Raw genomic sequence first — 23686 nt, forward strand, 5'->3', positions numbered from 1 at the left:
CTAGCGAGGACTTGGGACAGAGGTGTACACTGCCCCCACGTGGATGCTCTCGGCCCTCCTAAGCGTAACTTTACTCTCAGACGGAAGACAAGGAATTTGATGACTTAGAAGAGAGGTTCCACTGGGTGTCGCTGTGTGTGACCGAGCTGAAGAGCAACATGGCTGCTTACCTGGACAATTTGGAGGTGAGGGCCCTGTGGTAAATAATAGGGGGGCGGGGCTGGGATACCTGGGCAGGTATGTGGGGCCCATTGAACAAGCCCCTGACAAAGGCAGCAGCCTCAAGAACCAATTGGAAGAGATCGTAACAGTTGCTGGTTGGAGGCCAGAGAAGGAAGCAGTCCTTAATCCAGAGGTTATCCAGCTGGGGCAACTTCTGAGCTCACTGAGTGCTCAGGGACTGGTTCCCACTGGGCAGAGTCAAATTCACTGGAAACAGAGTCCTCTGGAAGGACCCTGCCAGGCCGGCGCTAGAGCAGGTGCTCAAAGGGACCAGGCAGGTAATATTATTGACTGAAGTGTATAGGTGTATAGGCCTAGTGTCTATTTATGAGACTTTTATGGTAGAGTTCAATATGTAGTAATATTTGGAGTTTGAATGACTGAATAAATGCATAAATGAATAAAATAAAATAAAATGCCCTGTCTCACGGGAATTGTTGCTACATGGGAGTGTGGACCCAGTGCTGCCTGTTCTTCTGATTTTAAGGAAGAAGAAAACTGAAAATTGAGACCTTTAGGTAAAATCTCATGATGTGTCCACGTGAGCAACTAATTAAATAAGAATCTAAATGTTATGTGGGCCCAAGAAAATACATTTCTGCAAGCCAGATTCAGCCCACAAGGACACCAGTTTGCATTCCCAACCAGCACATCACTTTCCTTGTGCCCAAATTCCCACTTCGTTCTTGTCATCGATGCTGACTCATTCCATCCACTCTGTCCCTTTTTCGTGGTTTTGTTTTCAGTCACATCCATTTGCACAGACCAGCTCAGTCAGATGATAACAGGCTCTTTGGATAATAGGATTTGGGGTGGCATTTTGGAAGTGTGTAGAAGAGAGGTCGTAGTTCTATGCTTTTCTGTGTTGGGCACACCCCCTGCTTGTTCCTGCTCCATCTTGCCCCAGCCTCCAAGGAAAGATAACAGCACAGTGAGTGAGAAGGGGAAGGCCCTCAGAGAAAGAATGGAGGGGCCTTGAGAGAGAGAAACCAGAAGCCCCCAAGAGACACGTCTGGCTTTGCAGAGAAGAACAGATACTTAGAAGCATTAAGGCTGAGTTGCCCTGAATGCAGGATTTACATGACAGATACAGTGTTGACATGGAATCCCATAGCAAGAAATTGACTCTTTCTTTTAATCCTCAGAGTCCAGGAAAATCCTCTTTTGCTGGCGTGTGAATAAACCAGCAGAACCAATCTCAGGCTGGAAGCCTTCAGCTGGCCATGACGCCCAGACAGAATTTAATAGCATTGTTTTCATAGCAGTTATTCTTAACATGCTTATTTATGGCAGTTATTACTGGCTTTCCCTTTGCTGCTGCTGCTGCTGCTGCTGCTAAGTCGCTTCAGTCGTGTCTGACTCTGTGCGACCCCATAGACGGCAGCTCACCAGGCTCCCCCGTCCCTGGGATTCTCCAGGCAGGAACACTGGAGTGGGTTGCCATTTCCTTCTCCAATGCATGAAAGTGAAAAGTGAAAGTGAAGTCACTCAGTTGTGTCCGACTCTTAGCGACCCCGTGGACTGTAGCCTACCAGGCTCCTCCATCCATGGGATTTTCCAGGCAAGAGTACTGGAGTGGGGTGCCATTGCCTTCTCCGGGCTTTCCCTTTATGGAAGTATCATAAGGTGTTTTCTTTTGGCCATGCCATGCAGCTTGTGGGATCTTAGTTTCCTGACCAAGGATTGAACCCGGGCCCTCGGCAGTGAAAGCACGGACTCCTAACCACTAGACTGCCAGGGAATTCCCCATAAGGTGTTTTTGTTTGTTTGTTTGTTTTAATGCACTGATTTAAATAGGGATGCTAGGTTGATTTAAGGAAAAGTATTATTAGAACATGAGGGGCAGACATTGCAGAAAAAAAATTCACAAAGGTAATAACGAGAAGTGTGTGAATTGGAGACAACACTGGAATAGGGAGAAAGATGTGGGCTTAGAGAAAGAACATTCTAATCACCCAAGTTGTGCAAGGATAGATTAGCTGTGTGCAGACACTTGGAGGGTGTGCAGACAGCCTGGGCATTCAGGTGTGAGATGGTCTCAGTGAGCTCTCCTTTGACCCCCATCTAGGCTTTCCTCCGCTTCCGGCCCCAGGACTGCAATCTGGAAATCCCCGGGGGGCCAGTGGTACAGTATTGTTACCTGGCAAGAGACCTGCAGCTCCAGGCCTTCCCAGAGTTTGTGAGTGGAACTTCTCCTTTCTTTTTTTCAGGCAGGTGGCAGAGTCTATAAGAATAATATTTAGAAGTGAGGCCCTTTCCTCGATTGTTACATCCATAACTGTCATGGGTAGTCAGTAGGGTGGAGATTATTATTAGTACATTTTCCTGATAAAAATAGCGCCAGCTAATGTTTATTGAGCCATGTTATCTGCCAGGCACTGTGCTAAAGTCTTTACATTCTTTACTCATTTAATCCTCACAACATAGCTTACAGGGTAAATGCTGTTAATAACTCCATTCTGCAGATGAGGCTCAGAGAGGGTGACCTCCCATGTTATTCAGATGATCAATGGCAAGCTAGGATCTTAGCCCCAAGGACTATGGTTTTGATCACCATCCTATACAAAATTTTTTCAACATCTCTGCACAGTAAGCATATTAAGAAGTGACATATATTGAATACTTATTCTGTGCCCTCTGCTAAGCTTGTTACATGCATTGTCCTCATTTCTCAGATGGGCACCTTGAGGCTCAGAAAGGTTAGATATCATGGTAGAGGTCACAGCTGTTTGGTGAGAATGGCACTAGAGCCTCCCTCCAAAGTGCCTTCTTCCTGTGGCCACCCTCTGCCACTTCCTTCTTCAACTCCCAAGCTCACCTCTTCCCACAGAAGCAGCAGCTGGAAGCCCAGGTGTGGCAGCCGTTGTGCAGCCTGGCCAAAGCCTTGGCAGGCCCTCAGAACCTGATCAAGAAGCGTCTAGACAAACTACTGGACTTTGAGAGGGTGGAAGAGAAGCTGTTGGAGGTGGGCAGCATGACCTACGAGGAGGAGGCAGCCCGGCACACGTACCAGGCACTCAACTCCCTGCTAGTGGCTGAACTCCCACAGTTTAACCAGCTGGCCATGCGGTGGCTCGGCCAGATCCTCTGCACATTTGTGACTCTCCAGAGGGACCTTGCAAAGCAAGTGCTGCAGAGGGCAGAGGACAGCTTGGCCCAGGTAAGGCCTCTGGGGCTGGGGTATGTCTGGGAACTTGCCTGGCTGGGCCTCCTCATCCCTTCAGCGGGTTGTTTGAATGGCCTGGGGTGGAGTGAAGTTGGGCCTCCCAAACAGGCTACCAGGTGCTCAAGAGGAGGCCAGCGGACCTTCTGGATCTCTCTCATGCCTATTCTCCCTCCATTAATAGAGTCAGACCGTGGAAGCAAGGATAGTATAGAACTGGGACTCTAGGCCACTTGCAGGCTCTGGGACTCAGAAACACAGGAGGCTCGCCTGGGAAAATAACAGGCCTTGGGGCCATTCCCTGGAGCGTATTAGAAGCAGATGACAAGAGACAGGGCCCCTGTAAATGCTTCAAGCTGGTGTTCCTGCCCCTGCTACTACTTCTAGCAGCCATCTCCCTGTGAGCCCTTACTGCGCACTGGGTTTGGAACACTTTCCATATATTGTCTCACTTAATCCTCACAATAACCCCACAGAGGAGGTATTGTTATTATTCTCATTTCAAAATGAAGCCAGGACCACAGATGTTAAGCAGCTTGCCCAAGCCGTATAGCTCATGGCTAAATTTAAATCCTGGCAGGTGAACTCTAGAGCCTGAACCACAATGCCTGACAGCCTGTTAAAAACAGCCATCTGCTGAAAGCATAAATAGGGCACAGAGAGGTTTAAACAAATCTCTAAGTGTAAACTTTGATTTTAGAATTTTGAAGACTGGGGTTGGTATAGGAAAGAACACTCAGCTTTTCTTCAGTCTCTCTCTGATATCAGCATCAGAGCTCAGTGGCCTGTGGGTCTAAGCTCTGGAGAAATGTCAGTGTTGCTCGTTCCACATGGTACTTCCTGTGCCTCAGTGCTCCAGCTCAGCTTTCTCCATACAGTTTACTGCATAAAAATCCTGCTGAAATTTTACACCCCCTACCCTTATCACTGTGTGATACCACTTTGACTGTGTGGATCACAACAAACTGGAAAATTCTTAAAGAGATGGGAATACCGGACCACCTGACCTGCCTCCTGAGAAATCTGTCAAGAAGCAACAACAGGTAAAATCGGACATGGAACGACAGACTGGTTCTAAATTGGGAAAGGAATACGTCAAGGCTGTATATTGTCACCCTGCTTATTTAACTTATATGTGAAATGCCGGGCTGGATGAAGCAGAAGCTGGAGTCAAGATTGCTGGGAGAAATATCAATAACCTCAGATATGCAGATGATACCACCCTTATGGCAGAAAGTGAAGAGGAACTGAGGAGCCTTTGATGAAAGGGAAAGAGGAGAGTAAAAAAGCTGCTTTAAAACTCAACATTCAGAAAACTAAGATCATGGCATCTGGTTCCATCAATTCATGGCAAATAGATGGGGAAACAATGGAAACATTGACATACTTTATTTTCTTGGACTCCAAAATCAGTGCAGATTTTGTGACTGCAGCCATTAGTTAAAAGACAAAATTAAAAGACACTTGCTCCTTGGAAGAAAAGCTATGACCAACCTAGACAGCATATTAAAAAGCAGAGACATTACTTTGCCAACAAAGGTCCGTTTAGTCAAAGCTATGGTGTTTCCAGTAGTCATGTAGGGATGTGAGAGTTGGACTCTAAAGAAAGCTTTGTGCCCAAGAATTGATGCTTTTGAACTGTGGTGTTGGAGAAGACTCTTGACAGTCCCTTGGACTGCAAAGAGATCAAACAGTCCATCCTAAAGGAAATCAGCCCTGAATATTTGTTGGAAGGACTGATGCTGAAGCTGAAACTCCAATACTTTGGCCACCTGATGCAAAGAACTGACTTACTAGAAAAGACCCCAATGCTGGGAAAGATTTCAGGTAGCAGGAGAAGGGGATGACAGAGGATGAGATGGTTGGATGGCATCACTGACTTGATGAACATGAGTTTGAGCAAGCTCCGTGAGTTGGTGATGGACAGGGAAGCCTGGCCTGCTGCAGTCCATGGGATCACAAAGAATCGGACATGACTGAGCAACTGAACTGAACGCTTTCCACTACCTTCCCAGCCCATAGTCTCACTCTGCAGCTGCAGCCTCCCACCGCTTCTGAGTATGATCACAGCCACTTTGCATAGACTCCTTCTTCAGCCTAGAATGTCCCTCCCCATCTCCCCCATACCTTTCACACTGCCTGACATGTGGTAGTGAGTGAGTGAGTGAAGTTGCTCAGTCGTGTCCGACTCTTTGCCACCCCATGGACACCAGGCTCCTCTGTCCATGGGATTTTCTAGGCAAGAGTACTGGAGTGGGTTGCCATTTCCTTCTCCAGGGAATCTTCCCAAACCAGGGATCGAACCCAGGTCTCCTGCATTGTAGACAGACGCTTTACCATCTGAGCCACCAGGGACATGTGGTAAGACCTCCACAAATAAGGGACAATTGAATCTCTCCATGAAGCTCTCAGAATCCCCTTTCTCTAGGGGGAGAACCCATCTCCCCATCCTCTATACTCCAGAAGCTCTCAGGATGTGCTTCTCTTGAGCTCTTATCAGAGCCTGCATCCTGCTGGGGTGATGGATGAAGCTGTTTCCCCTCATTAAGCTTCTCTTCTTTTTGGCCCTCATAGCATTTAGTACAGAGTCCTGTCCTCAGACACTGTTTTTTTTCTTTTTTTGATGGGTACATCAACTTTTTTTTTTTTCTCTTTCTTTTTTTTTTTTTTTCCATTAATTTTTATTAGTTGGAGGCTAATCAGTTTACAATATTGTAGTGGTTTTTGCCATACATTGACATGAATCAGCCATGGATTTATTTACATGTGTTCCCCATCTCGATCCCCGCTCCCACCTCCCTCCCCATCCCATCCCTCTGTGTCTTCACAGTGCACCAGCCCTGAGCACTTGTCTCATGCATCCAACCTGGGCTGGTGGTCAGACACTGTTTTTGAATTAAGCCCAAACCATCTGCAAAAAGAAGCATTTCTCTTTCCTGAAGGCAGAGGGTAAATCTGATCAGATAATCTTCTCATTCTCTTCTCACCCTCTAGTCTTCCATCTGGGGCAGCCAGACCCTCTTGTATTTACACTGGGCTATGCAGGGCTAGGGAGAAGGAAATGGCAACCCACTCCAGTATTCTTGCCTGGAAAATCCCATGGACTGAGGATCCTGGTAGGCCCTGGTAGGTCACCTGGTGACCCTGGTAGGGTCACAAAGAGTCAGACATGACTGAGCAACTTCACTTCACTTCATGCAGGGCTAGAGTTGACTTATTGGAAAAGACCCTGATGCTGGGAGGAATTGGGGGCAGGAGGAGAAGGGGACGACAGAGGATGAGATGGCTAGATGGCATCACCGACTTGATAGGCATGAGTTTTAGTAAACTCTGGGAGCTGGTGATGGACAGAGAGGCCTGGCGTGCTGCAGTTCATGGGGTCGCAAAGAGTCGGACACGACTGAGCGACTGAACTGGACTGAACTGAATTAACTGAATACGGGCTGGGGAGTATTCTAGGATACTGTAGTGGGGAGGTCAACTTCATAAGAGCAGAAAGAAGGCATTTCTCTTTTTCTTTTTTTGACTGTGTTATGTGGCATTTGGGTTCTCCCACCAGAGATTGAACTTGTGCCCCCTGCATTGGGAGCATTGAGTCTTAACCACTGAACCACCATGGAAGTCCCAGAAAGACGGCATTTCTTGATTGATTTTGTAATATAGAATCTTAGGGCCTGTTAATGATTGAATACAGCTTCCTGTGTCCCATGCCCCATTCTCCTGGAAAGTCCTCTGGAACCTGGGAAAGGCCCACATGGTAGAACCTCAATCTGTCTGCATCCTGGGGGCAGAGGAAAGGCCCTGGTGGTTTTTGTGACCAGCAGAGAGGACATGTCTCTGTTAGCTATGGGGCCATGGTCACTTCTAGACTGTCTGATGAAAATGCAAGAGTTGCCCAGCAGGGCCAAGGTCCCAGGATGGAGCATCGTTCAGAACTCCTTGGGCTCCAAACCAGCTTAGGCATAAAGAACACATTATACAATTGTATAACTGGGAGACCCAACAAACAATGTTGTTGAGGCTCTGGCTTTCACTGTATCTCCTGGCTGTTTCCCTCTCTGGGTTGGCTTTATTGTCAAGCAGGTGTTTTCTGCAAGGTGGGAGAGAGTGGCTCTCAACAGCTCCAAGTGTTTACCTTAACATCTCAGGATCTAAAAGAAGAATCACCCTGTCACTCGCAGCCTTCATGTACTAAATCTGATAGGAAGATTCCGATTGGCCTTGCTCTAGTCCACTGTCCACTCCTTGAGCAATCACGATAGATAAGAAAAGGGATGCTGTGACTGCCAGTCTTATGGCCAGGCACCAGGAGGGACAATACCACTGGACCCCTGTAGAGGAATGCTTTCATAAAGGAAGGTGGGGCAGTACCCAGGTCAAACCAGGACAAAGACATAAAGGCCCATCCTAACAGCTGGGGCTGGAGTGTGGCTGTCAGGGTTTCCCTGACAGAGAGGTCTCCTCTCTGCCAAGGAGGGCTCTGATGACAGTGTCTGTGCTCCCCAGCTCCCCCACCACCACCTGTCCGAGCCGGCCTTCAGGAAGCTGGTGGAGGATGCGCTAGGCCAGACCAGTCACCAGCTTCACTCCTTTCAAGAGAACTTCGAGAAAGTGCTGCCACCTCCCACCACACAAGTAAGTGTCCCTCCTTCCCCCTCAAAGACTGTCCAGTCCTTCACCTGCCGGTGGGGTGAGATCAGCCCCCTATTTCCTTCCCCTTTTCTTTTCCCAGTTGTCCCCTGTTATCCCAGAAACACATTGCCTTTCCCTTTCTCCTTTCTGTGACCTGGGGATGAGGGTGGGGTGGAAATCTCTCTCTCTCTCACACACACACACACACACACATTCTCTTCATGGTTGATAAGTATAAAAGCGGGTTAAGAAGATAACCTAAACATTTTGCTCTTAATGACGTCATAACAGGCAAGTGACATTAACACCCTGAAACCTGCAACTTCTTCAGATTTTTCAGCAAAATTAACTTTGTTTCCTCATCACTTTCTCATAGAACTTGCTTCAAATACAAGCATTCAGGATAAATAAAATGTTTGAACTAGAAGAATTTAGATTTTCTTTTTGCTATGAAATTTTTAACTGCGAAAGACAGTGTTTCAGCTGCATTGTGGTTGACAGAACTTTGGCTGGCCAAAGGCTTTTTTGGGTGGTAAAATAGTTTTTCTCTAAAATATAATGGAAGGGTATCTTGCAGTCCACTTGAAGAATTCTTCAAGAATATATAAAATAATGGAGTAGGACGGGCGGGGTGGGAGGGAAATTCAAGAGGGAGGGAATATATGTACGCTTACAGCTGATACACATTGTTGTACGGCAAAAATCAACACAATATTATCAAGCAATTATCTTCCAATTAAACATAAAGACAGAATCATAAAAAAGAATAAAATCAGCCTAATAATTTTAAAAAGATATATAAACTTTCAAAAGTTTTTAAAAGAATATATAAAATATCATGTATGTTTTAGTAATTGAAGTAGCTGAAGGGCAAAGAGGCTCTCAGAGTATGATGAAAACTGGGTTTGAGAAAACTGAAACTGTATTCAGTCACACGTGAGATGTGACGTGAGGGTCAGAAGACGGGTCCAAGATTCCCCCAAAGGGAGAAGGGGGCCCAAGAGACATGGGGGAACATTAAAGGAGCCCAGAAGAACTGAGCAGAGACAGGTGGCCTTTGCACCTGACCAGAGCGTAGAGGACGTCAAAGAGCATCAGAGGGGTATGTGCACTTCAAGTGGGGTGGCCTCCACCTGGGAGTGAGCTGTCCCCACTTCGTTGCCCACACTGAGACGCCCAGCAGAGGACTCACTGGGGCTGTTACATGGGCTCTGCCACCCGAGGGGAGGAAGGGTGAAGGAAATCAAGAACAGAGCGGCCACTCAGGTGAGCCGTGGAAACTTCTATCTTTTTCTACTTAAGACAAAATAACATTTTTCTTATTGGAAAAGCAAGCCATGGTGATTGCAGGAAAAAGAAGAGAAGATACATAAAAATAGAAAGAAATGGGAACATCATAGTCCTGATGTGTTGCAGATTGGTAGGAAGAGAAGGGACTCCCATGACCCCAGCCCCACCCCAGCTTCCCCATCTCTCCTCTCATGTATCCCTGCAACACACACACAGATACACAGACACACACCTCCCTATAAATTCCTGACTTACTTGGCTACGGGTACAGAGCCCAGAGGAATGGGGTCACCCCCCAGGGCATGAGAGTACCAGTGCGATCTTTGCAGCCCTCCCCAGTGCCTCCAGGGAGTGCTGCTGTTCTTCGCACAGGGAGGGGCAGAGACTTGAGAAAGAAGACAAACGTTTGCTACCCCATACTTGCATTAACACCACCATTCTGAAAAAGAGCTACTGTGTCTCTACACTTTTGTTTGTGGGCCTGTTTAGAAACGTGGGATTCTCCTGGTTCTTGATCCTGATTCAGGAACCTATTGGAGGTATGGGAGATGGCAGAGTCCATGCCCAAGTGCCCCTGAAGGGCATCTCTGCCTACCTCCCTACACCTAGCACCTCTCCACCTGGAAATCACCATATAGAATATAGTGAATATATGTCCACTCATATATATCTAGTGAGAGAATATATAATAAGTCTATATTCAATATTTTTAGCTTCTTTGTTTTACAAAAGGGGACAATCTCCTGAGTCCCTTCTTGTTAATACTTTAGTTGGAAGCAGTGAATGAAAAAACAAAGACAGTGCCAAATTTCTAGATGCTCTGAAAATGCACTGAATCATTCTCCTTAGCTAGATGGCAATTTCCATTAAGGAAAAACTCTGTTGTCGTTCACAAGGCTTACCGTGCCTTGTAAATGGTAGGGGGCTCAATAAAGGCTTGTGGACTCAAAACCCATAGAATAAAACCCTGAATTTCCTTTGTTCACCCGTGTGTGAGGGGTCTACATGTGTCAGCCCTGTGCTGGCTATTTAAGATCCCAGGTGAGTAAGAGCTGGTGCTGACATGACACTCATAGTCTTGCTCATTGGTGTTGAAAGATGTGTGTAAGGCATTTTCCTGTGGGACAGCTTAGCTTAATGCTATGGGGAGAATTTAGGGCCCAGTCCTGGAATTCTGTAGCTGGGAGATTCAGAAACTGACTTAGGATTTTAGAAATCCCAAGAAATTGAGACCAGAGAAGGATTTTAGAAGCTTCTTCTAAAATGCCTTTCTTCTGAATGCATTTCTTCTGAAATGCCTTTGGATACCAAGAGCATGTGTTTTTCATCTGATCCATCCATTTGTTGTTGAGGAGGCTGTTGCCCTGGCTGGGATGGGTCTGTGGGGAGCAGAGATGGACTTGGCCCAGGACTCCTGGCTGTCAGCATGTCAGCCAGCACTGGTGTTAGCTTTAACCCTCCAGCTCCAGCACTGTTGTCTGTCTCTCTCCCTCTCCCAGCCACTCCTTCCAGGGGCTGAACGCCAGGTGCAGGCGCTCCTGAGCAAGTATGGCCCGGGAAAGCTCTACCAGGTGACAAGCAACGTCAGCGGGGCTGGGACTCTGGACCTGACCCTGCCGCGGGGCCACATAGTAGCCCGCCTTCAAAACAAGGACACCAAAGGCAACAGCAGCCGATGGCTGGTGGACACTGGAGGTACGTGGGACTGCAGGGGGCACTTCCCCGCCCTTTGGGAAAACCACCCAATGAGAGCCAATGGGGAGACATGGGTGCTCTTGTGAGTGGGGTCTGGCTATGCAGATCCAGGATAGGAATGAACACAGGTGAACTTGGAGGGCTTGGGGACATAGCCAGCTTAGTGTGGTGTATGAGATGCCAAAAAGAGAAGTTGTCTTATGTTGCAACATCTGTATCAAGCACCTCCTATGTGCTGGGCACTGTGTAAGGAAGGCAAGGACTCGCAAGGACTCTGCCTTGGGGACCTCACAAGTCACTGGTGTAGACGCAGTTCTGTGGATCACCTTGAAGAATGGCAATACGTAGAGAAGGAACACTTGGATCCCAACTGTAGGGACAGAAGTCTGACATCGAGAATGAAGTTGATGTTATCCTGCTCCCTCTGCTCTGGTCAGGTCCCTGGGTGTGCTGCTCAGATGTGGGTGCCCCAGGAGGCATCAGGGCAGGCAGCAAGGGGCACCATGAACCCAGGACAAGATGCCCCAGCATCTCCACTGTCTTCCACAGAGGGGCATGTGATCCACAGATGAGGGTTACACAGAACTATTGGGAGGGGATCTGCAGACAGTTTTCCCCCCACTTCAGATACTTTATTTTAATTCAGTATTTTAATGTTTATTAGAAAAAATATAACTAGTACAGAAACCCATGATTTTATTCATTGTTATCAATGTATAGTACAACACTAAGTTTTAAAAAGTGAGTTTATTAAATAATTAAGATGGTACAGATCTGGCAAAAATCATAAAAAGGGAAACTCTGGACTCTAGTTGAAAAACTTGAGCTGGATGAAGATTAAAACAAGGCTCCTGGAGTCAAGAAGACCAGGTTTGGATCCCAACTCAGCAATTTACTAACTGCATGATCCTGGAGGAGTTATGGAGCCTCTCTGAGCCCTGTTGGTTCAGCAATAAAATGGAGATAACAATACTGACCTTGAGAGCTGATATGAAGACTAGGTGGTCCAGTGCAGTTCAGCACCAGGCAAGCTCTCAGAAGGTGACAGCCATTCACAGTAACAGCAGCCAGAACACCCCTGGGGTAGCTGTTACAAGAAGGGACTTGGGGCACTTGGAGAAGGGAAAGGCAATTTCTGCCTCCTGGGAAGGCAGTCCTGCAGTGAGGAGGAGCCTTGCTTGGACAGGGGACCAGAGGTGCCAGCACCAGGAAAACAGTTTTCATTCCAGTCCAAGGAAGAACTTTTTGTCTCTGCTAGAGCTGTTCCAAATGAACTGGGTTGCCTCTGTGGGGAATGAGCGCCCTGTCACTGGGGTAAACAAGCAGAAGCTAGAGAGAGTGAGAGCAGGGTGGGGTGAGTGGTTTTGTGAGGTTCTGAGATGACTTTTCAAGGTCCACTGTAGTGCTGAGAAGCTGTATTGGAGGCAGTCACATCCACGAATGGCGGTGACTTCCTCTACCACTGAAAGGGGCGATCCACAGCCAGATAACATTCTATATGTCCTGCAGGACATCGAGGGTATGTGCCAGCTGGAAAACTGGAGGTGTACCACGTGGTCCCCAGTGAGGAGGAGCTCAGAGGACAGGCGAGGCCTCACAGAGACTTCCAACATCAGACACCAGAGTCCGTCTCAGCCCCGGTCCCCTCTGTCCCAACTGTGACCCAGGTGAGCCTAGAAGAGGGGTGGGGGCCATGTGGAGAGGGGCTTTGATTTTCATCCTGTCAGGAGGAGTTACCACCCTGTGCAGTGGCCACACCAGTGTCCTGGCCAGGCGTGTACCTGGAGAAAAGGGACTCTCATCTCTGCCATGTCAGGAGGAGAGCTAATCCTTTACTCTCCAGTAAGCAGAGCAAGTGGGATTATTTCATTCATTCATTTATTCATGCATTCATTATTCAGTATACGCCAGGCACTGTGTTAGATGAGAGATACAATGATAAGCAGAGGTCAACCTTGGCCCTTGCCTTCCTCAAATTTATAATCTAGGAGGTAGGGGAAACAGTGATTAATAAAATAATCATATAAATGATCTCAAATTCCTATTAGTGATAGGTGCCAGAGCCTTAAGTGAGGGAGAGGATTAGGGAAGGTTTTTCTGAAAAGAATCATGCTTTTGTTCAGATTTGAAGGATGAATAGGAAGTAATTGGATAAAGGGGTGTGAATGGGAAGAACTTCCCTGAAAACATGCCCAGCAAATGTAAAGCCCAGGGCTGGGGAGGACACGGTTAGTAAGGAACTGAGTGGAGCCAGCAAGCAAGATAGGGGCAGTGAGGTGCTGTTGAAGAGGTGGGGTGGGGCCAGCCATTGGGGCCTGTGGCCTTACTGAGGGTGTTGATCTTTCTCATAAAATGCCATGGGAAACTTGTACATGCATGTTCATCGCAGCATTATTCATAACGGCCCCTAAGTGGAAACAACCTATGTCCATCAACTAATGAAAGAATAAACAAAATCTGGCATATCCATGCAATTTCAAATATTATACAGCCAAGAGAAAGAATGATGTTCTGACACATGCTACCACACGTAGCTCGATACAGAATACCGTGTAATGTGTGATTCTCTATTCAAAATGTATAGGATAGGCAGTTACATTGGGACAGAAAGTAGATCAGTGGTTGTCAGGGGCTAGGGGCAAGGGGAGTGGAAAGTGACTGCTAAGCGGTCTAGGGTCTCTTTGGGATGATGAAGATGTTCTGGAATTACATAATGATGGTGGTGGCACAACCTTGAGAACATACTAAAAACTACTGAATTGTACACTTTGAAAGGGTAGAGTGTGTGTGTGTGAATTATATCTCAAAACAAAAAGTGATGGGAAGGCTTTGCAGAGCCAAATCCTAGGGGGAAGAAGGTTAGTGAGGTCGCTGTGAGGGTTGATTTAGGTAGTTAGCGGCTGGCACATGGGATCATCAGTAAATGGAGGCAGCACGCACAGTTATGGAGGAGGAGCTCCAAAGGTGATGAATGAGCAGCAGAAAGGACCCAGGCCCAGAGGCAGGTGCCCAGAGGCTTGCAGTGAATAGTTGGGGACCTGGAATGGGCTGAGGGAGGGCTGCATAGAAGCCCATGGAAGCTGTGATGTACAGCTCTGGCACGTGCTGAGAAGGTTCTCAGGCCAGTTCCAGGAGAATTAGCTAGAAGTGCTACACCAGGGCTGCCTCCAGCTAGACACACCCACCCATCAGCAAAGGACCCACAAAGGTCCCACAAGGGAGCCTGGCCACCCAACTCAACCCCATCACCAGCCAGCATGGATGGTGTCCCAGAACCCTCACCTAGGGGCTCATGTGGAGAGCTCAGCTGTCCATCAGGCCAGAGACATTAGCTGCTTCCTCTTTGTGCGTCTGCTCAGTGGGACTCACATGGGGTCATTCCAGCCCCCCGTTGCCTCTGACTGTTCATGGCCCATAGTAATAAAAGTCATGGTAGGGGCTTCCCTAGTGGCTCAGTGGTAAAGAATCCGCCTGCCAGTGCAGGAGACACGGGTGTGACCCCTGACCCGGGAAGATCCCACATGCCATGAGGTAGCTGAGCTCATGCACCACAACTGTTGAGCCTGTGCTCTGGAGCTCGGAAGCCACAACCACTGAAGCCTGCACATCCTAGGTCCCGTGCTCTGCAATAAGAGAAGCCACTTCCATGAGAAGTCCACACACCACAACTAGAGAGACAAAGCAACTAGAGAAAACCACAGCAACAAAAGACCCAGCGCAGCCAAAAAAAAAAAAAAAAGTCGTGGTAAAAATAACCGAAGCAGCAAATTCCCTGGTCATCCAGTGGTTAGAACTCGGCACTTTCACTCATTAGGCCTGGGTTCCATCTCTCTTCAGGGAACTGAGATCCCTCAAGGTGCATGGCATGACCAAGATAATAATAATAATAATATTATTATTAATATTATTAACAAAGCAGCCTGCATTTGTTGAGCCCTTACTATGTACCAGGCACAGGCAATACATCCATTAAGTTCCCACAATTATCTGGAGGGAAGGATATCATCCTTCCATTTTACAGATGATGAAACTGAGGCCCAGGGAGGTAAAATATCAGCCTAAGTGCCCTCCTCTCCATTATTATTTTTTTGGGGGGACCCTTTCCCTAAAAAGTAACAGAGTTGCCCAACCATCCCTCCTGTCTCTACACCAAACTGGGAAATTGGCCTGGACAGATGACACCCTTGGATCTGAGGAGGGTAGTGAGGAAGGGACTCTGAGTCTTCTGCTGAGTAGGATGGCAGCAGTGGGCTGAGAGCACCCCTCCTGAGGTCAGACAGGTCCGCGTCACTGCTATGTGATTTTGAATTAGTTCCTTGATGTCTCTGAGTCTTAATTTCCTTATCTGAAAAAAAGGAGGAAATAGAATTATAGAACTGTGAAAATCAAAACCAGACAAAGAGCCTGCCATCCAGTAGGTATTAGCAGAGTGGAGGTAGCTGACATCTTTGGTCAAAGGACACATTTGGGAGGCAGTGACTGCCCAGCCACTGAGTCACGTGGCAGGGAAGAGGGTAAACAGCTTCTCTGGGTTGGGCTTATCTGTCCTCTCAGCCTGACCACTTCTGTGTCGTTCCCCATGTGTTTCAGGTGGTGGCCATGTACCCGTTTGTGGCCAGAAGCAGCCATGAAGTGAGTCTGCAGGCAGGCCAGCGGGTGACTGTGCTGGAGGCCCAGGACAAGAAGGGGAACCCAGAATGGAGCCTCGTGGAAGTGAACGGACAGAGGGGCTACGTGCCTTCCAGCTTCCTGGCCAGGGCCCCAAGTCCAGCTCCATGGGGCTGGAGTTTGCCTTCTTAGGGTGCCCTCCTTGAAGTTCATGTTCCAGGAGGGTTAGAGGCTGTGACCCTGGGAAGGAAAGGAAGCAAAGAAAAGTTGGGGGTGGATAGGGAGATCAGGTTAGGGCGGGGTGAAGGGCACAGAGAAGGTAGCCGGAAGAGGGAAATGAGCCTTGCGAAATGCCCGGTGTGGGTGGGCATGAAAGGCCCCAGCCAGGGCAGCTCATTCTGTCTGTCTGGAGAGGGCGTTCCAACCTGAGTCACAGCACCCTGGATGGCAGGTCCCAGCTGATGCGCCAGGACTTGCTTGTGGCCAGTCTTACCTGTGCTCCTGCCCCAGCCTGTCCATGGGAGTAGGTCACCTAGATGAGCATTACCTGTGTGCTGTGTGGTTGCATGGAGGGCCCCTGGAGAGTCCAGAACTGCCTGGCCTGACAGCTCACTTCCTTCCTGTGACATAGAGACACCATAGCCGACCAGTCGGCTTTTATTTCTCCACAGTGGGAGCTGAATTACCTTAGGCAGTGAACACACAGGAGCCCTCTCTAGCAGGGAGTGAGGGCTTGTCAGGGCAGTAGAAAGGTTCCCAGGAGTCTTTTGGCTGGGCCTGGAGTGGGTGTGAGCAAGTCACAATTCTGGAATGTGTGTAGGCAAGTGCAGAGGCTGCTCCAGGGGAGAGGGGTTTTTGAGGGTGTGTTAGGTGGGGTGTGTGAAGTTGTACAGTTGAGGTGAATGTTAGGTTGGCAGCAGTAGTACACTGCTGCTGTGTTCTCTGGACTAGGAGACAAAGGGCCATGCAAATCTCAGAGGAAACTGTGAAGCAGGTAACTAAAGGCCTGGTGGGTGGGTTATGCCTTGGTTTCCTGTTTCTGGAAGAAGGGGAGCCAGGGGAACCCCTGGTGGTTTCAGAAGGGTGCTTAAGGCCTGGAGGCCACAGTGGAGGTGATGTCAGTTGGCTGTGGAACCTCAGACATAGGACACAACCTCAGTTTTCACATCTATTAAGACCTAACCCAGGCTTGTGATGAGAATGAGGAGATGCCAAAGTTGTGGAAGCTCCTTGTCAATCAGGAAGTGTGACATAAATGTAAAATTGCAGGATGTGCAGGAAGTGGTCTCAGGATGGCCCGAGGCATCAACTGGCCACTCTCCATGCCCATGGCCATGACCAACATTAATAATCAGTGTGGCATCCTTTCCTTTAAACCCATGATCCCTCCCAGTGCTGCATTCTAGGTAACCAAACATTTGAACTTGGTGAGATCACATTAATTGTCATCCCTTTCTAGAACCTAGAAATTGAAGCCTCTCAAAAGAGTTCCTGTTCAAGGAAGACTGACCACTGGGGCAAATTTGGGTGCAGCAGCTGTTGGATCATCACTTCTAAGTTGTCGCTTTGGGCTCAGATAAGTTGTAAGATTCACAGGAGAGAGAAAAGGTGATTCAGTGTACCTTTTAAAACAAATGACAAATTTCAGAACAAATCCACATTAGATTATGTGTAAAAACAGGTGGCAGTTTAGACTTGATTCCAAGAACATCTCTGTATTATAACTGTAGTGCCTAAAATTGTTAGCTCTGGTTTTTGGAGAACATTTAATAAGTGTATACATGTCTGTGTCAGACAGTCTGTAACTTACCTCCTCTGGGCTTGTGAAAGCATGAAGGCTGCATACATAATGCAAGAGAAACTCAGTCCCCACAACCTTTCACCCAGCACAAAATTAACTCTAAGATGCTTATGACTCATTTTCCTTTCTCTTCCCTGCTCAGATTTCTGATGCAAACAACAAGCACAGGAGAGCAGGTAATAAAATAGGAAATCCAGCTGTGGTAGAACCAGTGTGGTTCTACAGTACTTTTGAGAGCCTACTCTTTGCACTGGGGCAGCTTTCAACTATGACTGAAGCAAGGTTCCCATTCAGAGATGCTGATGCAATTTGTTTGGAGTGTGGCCCAGCCTCAGAAATTCAGAGAGTTCCTCAAGTACTTCCAGTGTGTGGCCAGGGTTGGGGACCTCTGCCCTGGACACACAGTGCTGGTCGAGATAGACCTGGGGTCAGAAATGGTCACGAGCTCTGACCTAGGGATGTGCCCCATCCGAACTTTGTACTTACTGAGATGCTTTAAACAGAAAGCTTGAGAGGACGTTTGAATCAGGACAGCCTGTTCTTTCAGGTCCTAGAATGTATATTTATTAAGTGCCATTAAAAGGGACCTGAACAAAACTGGATGTTCTTGTAGGCATAAGGGAGGAAACCAAAATATACTTGGAACCAAATCTATCTCACGAAAGGAAGATAAAAATGTATTCAGTAACACATGGGTTGTGGTTTTTCATACCAGGGGATGAGATTAAAAGTCACTGAAGGGTGAGGAAATGCACAACTGAGAATATGGAGAATGGCCTGAATTTTCTCCAGAGGACTCGGTGTAATGTGCCTTTCCCCTCCAGATGCCTAGAACCATTGCACTGTGTCTTATTTATTTCAATGCTGGGCCATCACATATTAGACTTGCAAAGGTATTTGCCTGTGACTTGAACAACACTTCCAAGAGTTGAAGACTGATTCACGAGGGTGCCTCTAGCTCCCTGCAATGGAGTTTAACCTTTTGGGCTCCAACCTAGTTTTAGACATGGGGACCAGATTACAATATCTCAATGCTCAAAAAGATGAGCAAATTCTTGGTTAATGTGAGTTCTAGCTTGGTGAATAACTGATGTCAACTACTGGGAATAAAGGTCTTAAAGATGAAATGTCGCTGAAATTTGTGTGACTCTAATCATTGGAGGGCCAGTCAGTGTGACCTTTGTTCACTAGACACTTGCTATGTATAAAAATGGCACCTCATTTATTCATGTGTTCGTTTAATGAGTGTCTACTGCATATCTTCAGTGCCTCCAGGAGTTGGCCTTGGCTGTTGGGGATGCAGTGAGAAGTCCCAGATCGGGGCCCTGCCCTCCCAAAGCCTATAGTCTGATGAAGGAGGCAGGCAAGGCAACAGTTAAACACAGTGTTAGTTGTTAGGGGTGATAACAGGTACCACCAGAGCCCAGGGGGAGGCCAGCCCCTGACTTAGACTTGGTGGCTAAGGAGAGCTTCCTGAAAGAAGTGATATCCAAGCTGACAGGAAATGGAATAGATGAAGGTGGGAGGGAGGGCATGTCAAAGGTCCAGAGATAAGAGCAAGCGCGGCTCATCGGGGAACTGAAGTGCTGTAAGGCTGAAGCACATGGTGTGTGTAGGGGTGGTGGGTGCAGTGGGAGATGGCTTAGTGAGTTGTGCCTGGTAAGGAGCTTTGGGGTTTATTGTGAAGGCAGTCAGGGGGCACTAAAGGGTGTCAAGCAGCAGAGTGACACACGCGGGATTGTGGTTTAGGATGCAAGTGCTAGTTCATCCCTGGATCTCCCTAGGCATCTGTCACATGCCTCAAGTTATAGATGTTCAATACACGTTGCTAGATAATACCCAGATGGGATCGGAACACCAAAGCCTGCCTCCAAGTGTCTCCCATCCAGCTATAAAGGACATATGAGCATCAAGCAGTTACCTGGCACCACAAGGCAGAATGCTGTCAGCCCCAGAAGTTGTTATGGCCCAGGCTTCTAGATGTTCAGACAAGGAGGAGCTTTGGAGATGCTGAGGGGGTCAGGGAGGCTTTCTGGAGGAAGTGGGGCTGGTGCTGCGTTTGTGGATAAGTAGGATTGGGGAGCTCTCTGAGCCACCAGGCTTCCCTGGTACCTCAGTGGTAAAGAATCTGCCTGCAATGCGGGAGACCTGGGTTCGATTCCTGGGTTGGGAAGATCCCCTGGAGAAGGGCAAGACTACCCATGCCAGTGTTCTTACCTGCAGAATTCTATGGACAGAGGATCCTGGCAGGTTACAGTCCATAGGGTCTCAAAGAGTCGGACACAACTAAGTGATTAAGCACACAGGATTGGGGAAGGGGAAAGGGAAGACTTCTCAGGCCTAGGGAAGCAGCATCGTGGTATAAGTGTCCAGCACTTGGTCTTAAAACCCCTGAGTTCAGGGCCTACATGGCCATAGGCAAGTAGCAAACTCATTTACTACAAGTTTCTGCATGTGAAGAAGTTTGATGAGGGTCCCCAACCTGCCCTTTGGTCTTCTGTTTTTCTTATCAGTAATTTTCAAACTTCCTTTTTCTGAGTCAGGGTGGGCACCTTTCCCATTCAGGGCAATCCCAGACATGGGCAGGAGTGTCCCAGATGTTTTTCTCATCTGTAGAGAGTGTACAATTCCTCTTCTCGCAGGGCAAGTGAGAGGACTGAAGGAAACGCTTGTGGACAGTGGTTGATCACAATGGGAGCGTCACTGCTGTGTAGTGAGGGAACTTATGAACTCTGATCGCTAGGTGGCAGCAGGGCTCTATCAGCTGAGATTGGGCCTGGAAGCGCCCCCAGTCAAATTGAAATACAGAGGCTGCCAGGCAGGTGGTGCAGATGGGAGGAAGGGCCAGGTGAAAGACCCTAGGGAGTGGCAGGGGCTGTGATGGACCAGCGCGAACACACTGCAGCCACAGGAGCTTGCAGCTGCTCGGCTTCAGCCAGTGTTGCCACATCAGAATGAGGGCCCAGTGGTGCCAGGCATTCTGATTTTTCAAGAGAAGTCAAATACCAGGGTTTTGTTTTGTTTTGTTGATGTGAACTCTTCTGTGTGGAGATTGTGCAGGTCACAGAAGGTCCCCCTCTAGTACATCTTCTGCAAGAGTGTGGGTTGGCTGCCCTGGTGGAGAATCTCCTCTGAAGAATTAGCTTCATGTCTATTTCCTGTGAAAGCCCTTCATGTGTCTCCACTTCACTCACTACTTCATCAGACATTAATTTTCCTTCCTTGGATCTCTGGGGAGCACTGTTCTCTTTTATGCTATTGTTACTATTGTTGTCATCAAATTTCTGTTAGACTGTGGGTCATATTTTCTGACCATTCATGGGGATCTCCATAGTACCTATTTCACAAGGTTCTTTTGAGGAATAAATGAGCCACAGCCTGGCTTATTAGCGCTCAATAAATATACTTATCATTATTATGGAGACATGAGGCGAGATGACATGACATTTGAAGGAAGGTTTGCAGGGCCTGTCTTTCTCTCAGTACGGGGGATGGTGACAAGGCCTGGCCACTCCCTTATATAGATAAAGCCCCCAGCTCTTGAGGTCCTGGTGGAGACTGGTTCCAGCCCTTCCCTCAGTGGCTGCTGTCACACCCCAAAGGCATTCCTGGGACTTCCCCTGGTCTGGATCCCTGGTGCTGCACCTGGGTCAGGGTGGGCAGCGTTCCCATCCAGGGCAATCCCAGTCACAGGCAGGACTGTCCTAGATTCTCCTGCCTCTCCCCAGTGATAGGACTTTCTGAGGTTCACTGCATCAGGACAAGTCAGGCAGGGATTCAGACGATAATCAGGCATGCAGGTGCACTGAAGCAGGACTCTGCTCATAGGCTTAGGGCGCTTTGCATCCAGAAGCATCTTCTCAGGGTGCTCCCAGGGGACCCAGCAGCTTTGGGGACCAAGGCTCCTTGCTGGAGTTTCGAGTAGCAGATTCAGGAACAAAGAGAGGGGGAGATTAGATTTGTCCTTGTGGGCTCTGATTTATGCTGGGGTCAGGAGCGCTAGTGAATGCTGTTCCGTTAGGTCTCAGGCGGCTCCTGTGCTTCCAGGGCACCTCCGGGTGGTGGTTCTGGGTTTCCTGCCTTGGACCCATGCATCTGTCATCAGCGGTCTGGGCAGCCTTGAGGCCTATGCGTAGAAAGGGAGCTCAGTGGCTGAAGGTTTGGAACAGCCTTGAGCCTCAGAAAAATTGAGGCCAGAGCAGGTATAGGAGTTGCATCCACCCCTTCGAAGCAGCTCACATCTCCAGAGGTTAGTCATTTGCTTGCTTGCTGTCACATTTATTCCCTGCCCAGCTCTGCTGTGTACTACAGAGAACTACATTTCCCAGGCTCCTCTGACCTCTGATTTTCTGGTATGTTTGGCCAATAGGAGACACTGGCAGGAAGGAGGAGAGGAGAACTCTAGGTATTTCTCCCTCTCTCAGTTTCAGGCAGCATCTCTGCCTTGGCTGGTCTCTTCCATGGATCCGGCTTCCACTGGATGTTCCTTCCTTCTTGGGCTTGGGAAGGCCTGGGTGTGCTTCCAGTTTTTATCAGATAGCTTCAGATACCGGCACTAGTAACACTGCTGCTTCCCTGCGTTCCTCCAACCTAGAGACTGGAGTGTCTTTTTCCTATTGTTAATGCCTGTGGTGCTTCTAGGATCTTCTTTTACCTGTGTAACTCCCTCCCCATGTCCCTCTGTTCACAAGTCATAGTGGTTCTCTTTCTGACTGGACAGTGACTCTTGTGTGGCTTAGTGGCTAAGGGTACAGGGGGGCGGTGGACAGTGGAGCTGGGGCTTCCAGGTACCTCTGCCCCTTGGGCTGCCCAGCCTGCCCTCTCTCTCCAAGAGGAGATTGGGAGCATCATCAAGTCTGCTGCACGTTCCCTGGGTCAGGGAACAGTCAGGCCCTCCCCACCCAGAGCTCTTGGAAGAGTGTTCAGCTGTAGACAGCAGCTGAGTGGATCAGGCTCAGGGTCAGTGGCTGTGAAAATCTGCAGGGCAACCTTTGGGGCAGCTGAAACTGTTCCTACAGGGTCCAGAGAAGCAGACCCAGAAGAGACCCACGGGTGACCGTGTGAGGGAAGAGCCAGGCTGCATGCAGGAGGAGGAGGGGGTCACCTCCATCTAGCCATAGGGCCTCAAGTCTGGCCCAGGCTCGGGAGGGGCAGTGAGATAGGATCTGGAGGTGGGGCTTCTGGCCAGGGAAGAGCCTGCTTGTCTTGATTCCGGGATCTCAGTGATTCTGGGCACATCAGCAGAGTCTCTGGCCTAGGGAAAGGCCAGTGCAGTAATAGCAATCATCGCAGCTTCTGTTCATGTCTCAGAGGGCTGTTTGAGGGTGATGTGAGGGAATCCACTTTACATGATTAATCCAGTGCTGGCACATAGGAAGCTCTCAAGACCTGCAAGCTAAAGAAAAATCAAAACCAAAAAATAACCCCTACAAATCTCAACAGCAACCAGCCTCTGTGAACCTTATTTTGTTGGCATTTCATGGAATAGGCTGGTGCCTAGTTTGCAGTGAAACCCAGGCCTCTCCCCGGAGCAGGGCTGGGGCTGGCAACACAGTCCCAGCTGCCAGGGCCAGGAAGAGGGTCAAGTCGGGTGATGAGTTGTGAGGTTGGGAGATCACTGTGATCCCAGGACACACGCCCCAGAGATATGGGGACAGATAGTAGGTGTCCAGAACTGCAGTGGGGCACTTAAGGACAAGTATCACCTCATGTTCAGACAGGAAAGATATCAAGGCCAGGTCAGAGAGTGGGTACCAGTCTTTGGGTTGAAGTTCAAGTACTAGGCTCTGGGGACTTGGCGATCAGGTCCACTAAAAATTACCAAGGAACTGGCAGGAGACAGGATTCAGCCCTGGGCACGAGGGACTTCATTTGGAGCCCTAGGGGCCAGAGCTGCTGGAAACTCTCCCATCTGAGGACAGGATTGAACCTAAGGAGCAAGATGGGTTGCCTGTGGGCGAGGGGCTGGGATGGACAGGGTATGGGACGAAGAGGCCATGGGAGTCAGGAGCCCAGACTTCACATTGCAAAACGTCCAAATTCAAATCCCGACTCCGCACCCACCAGCTGTGTGACCTCGTCGAACAAGTTGCTTCATCTCCCTAAAACTTCACTTTCCTCTTTGTGGGTAAACCAGGAAATAGTCCTACCTCAAAGGGCTGTTGGAATGTCGAGGTGGGATCTTTCATGGAGGTGTTAGCACTGTTTCATGGAGGCGTTAGCCCTGTGTCTGTGACATAGGAACACTGCTTGAATAATCCTCGAAGACACAGCCA

The 23686-nt window shown here is 48.6% G+C and overlaps 1 protein-coding gene across 1 annotated transcript in view; it reads left to right on the forward strand.

Annotated features, from left to right (window-relative positions):
- Positions 1–18549, forward strand: part of ARHGEF37 (Rho guanine nucleotide exchange factor 37) — a 57481-nt gene extending 38932 nt beyond the window's left edge. Inside the window, exons 7-13 of the mRNA XM_061151701.1 lie at positions 81–185; positions 2291–2401; positions 3053–3382; positions 7892–8020; positions 10807–11002; positions 12512–12669; positions 15593–18549. Of these exons, the coding sequence (XP_061007684.1) occupies positions 81–185; positions 2291–2401; positions 3053–3382; positions 7892–8020; positions 10807–11002; positions 12512–12669; positions 15593–15802 (1239 nt within the window). The 3' untranslated portion in view covers positions 15803–18549. The remainder of the gene's footprint in view (positions 1–80; positions 186–2290; positions 2402–3052; positions 3383–7891; positions 8021–10806; positions 11003–12511; positions 12670–15592) is intronic.
- Positions 18550–23686: the final 5137 nt, after the last annotated feature.

Source organism: Dama dama, chromosome 9 (assembly GCF_033118175.1).
Source record: "Dama dama isolate Ldn47 chromosome 9, ASM3311817v1, whole genome shotgun sequence".
Lineage (NCBI taxonomy): Eukaryota > Metazoa > Chordata > Mammalia > Artiodactyla > Cervidae > Dama > Dama dama.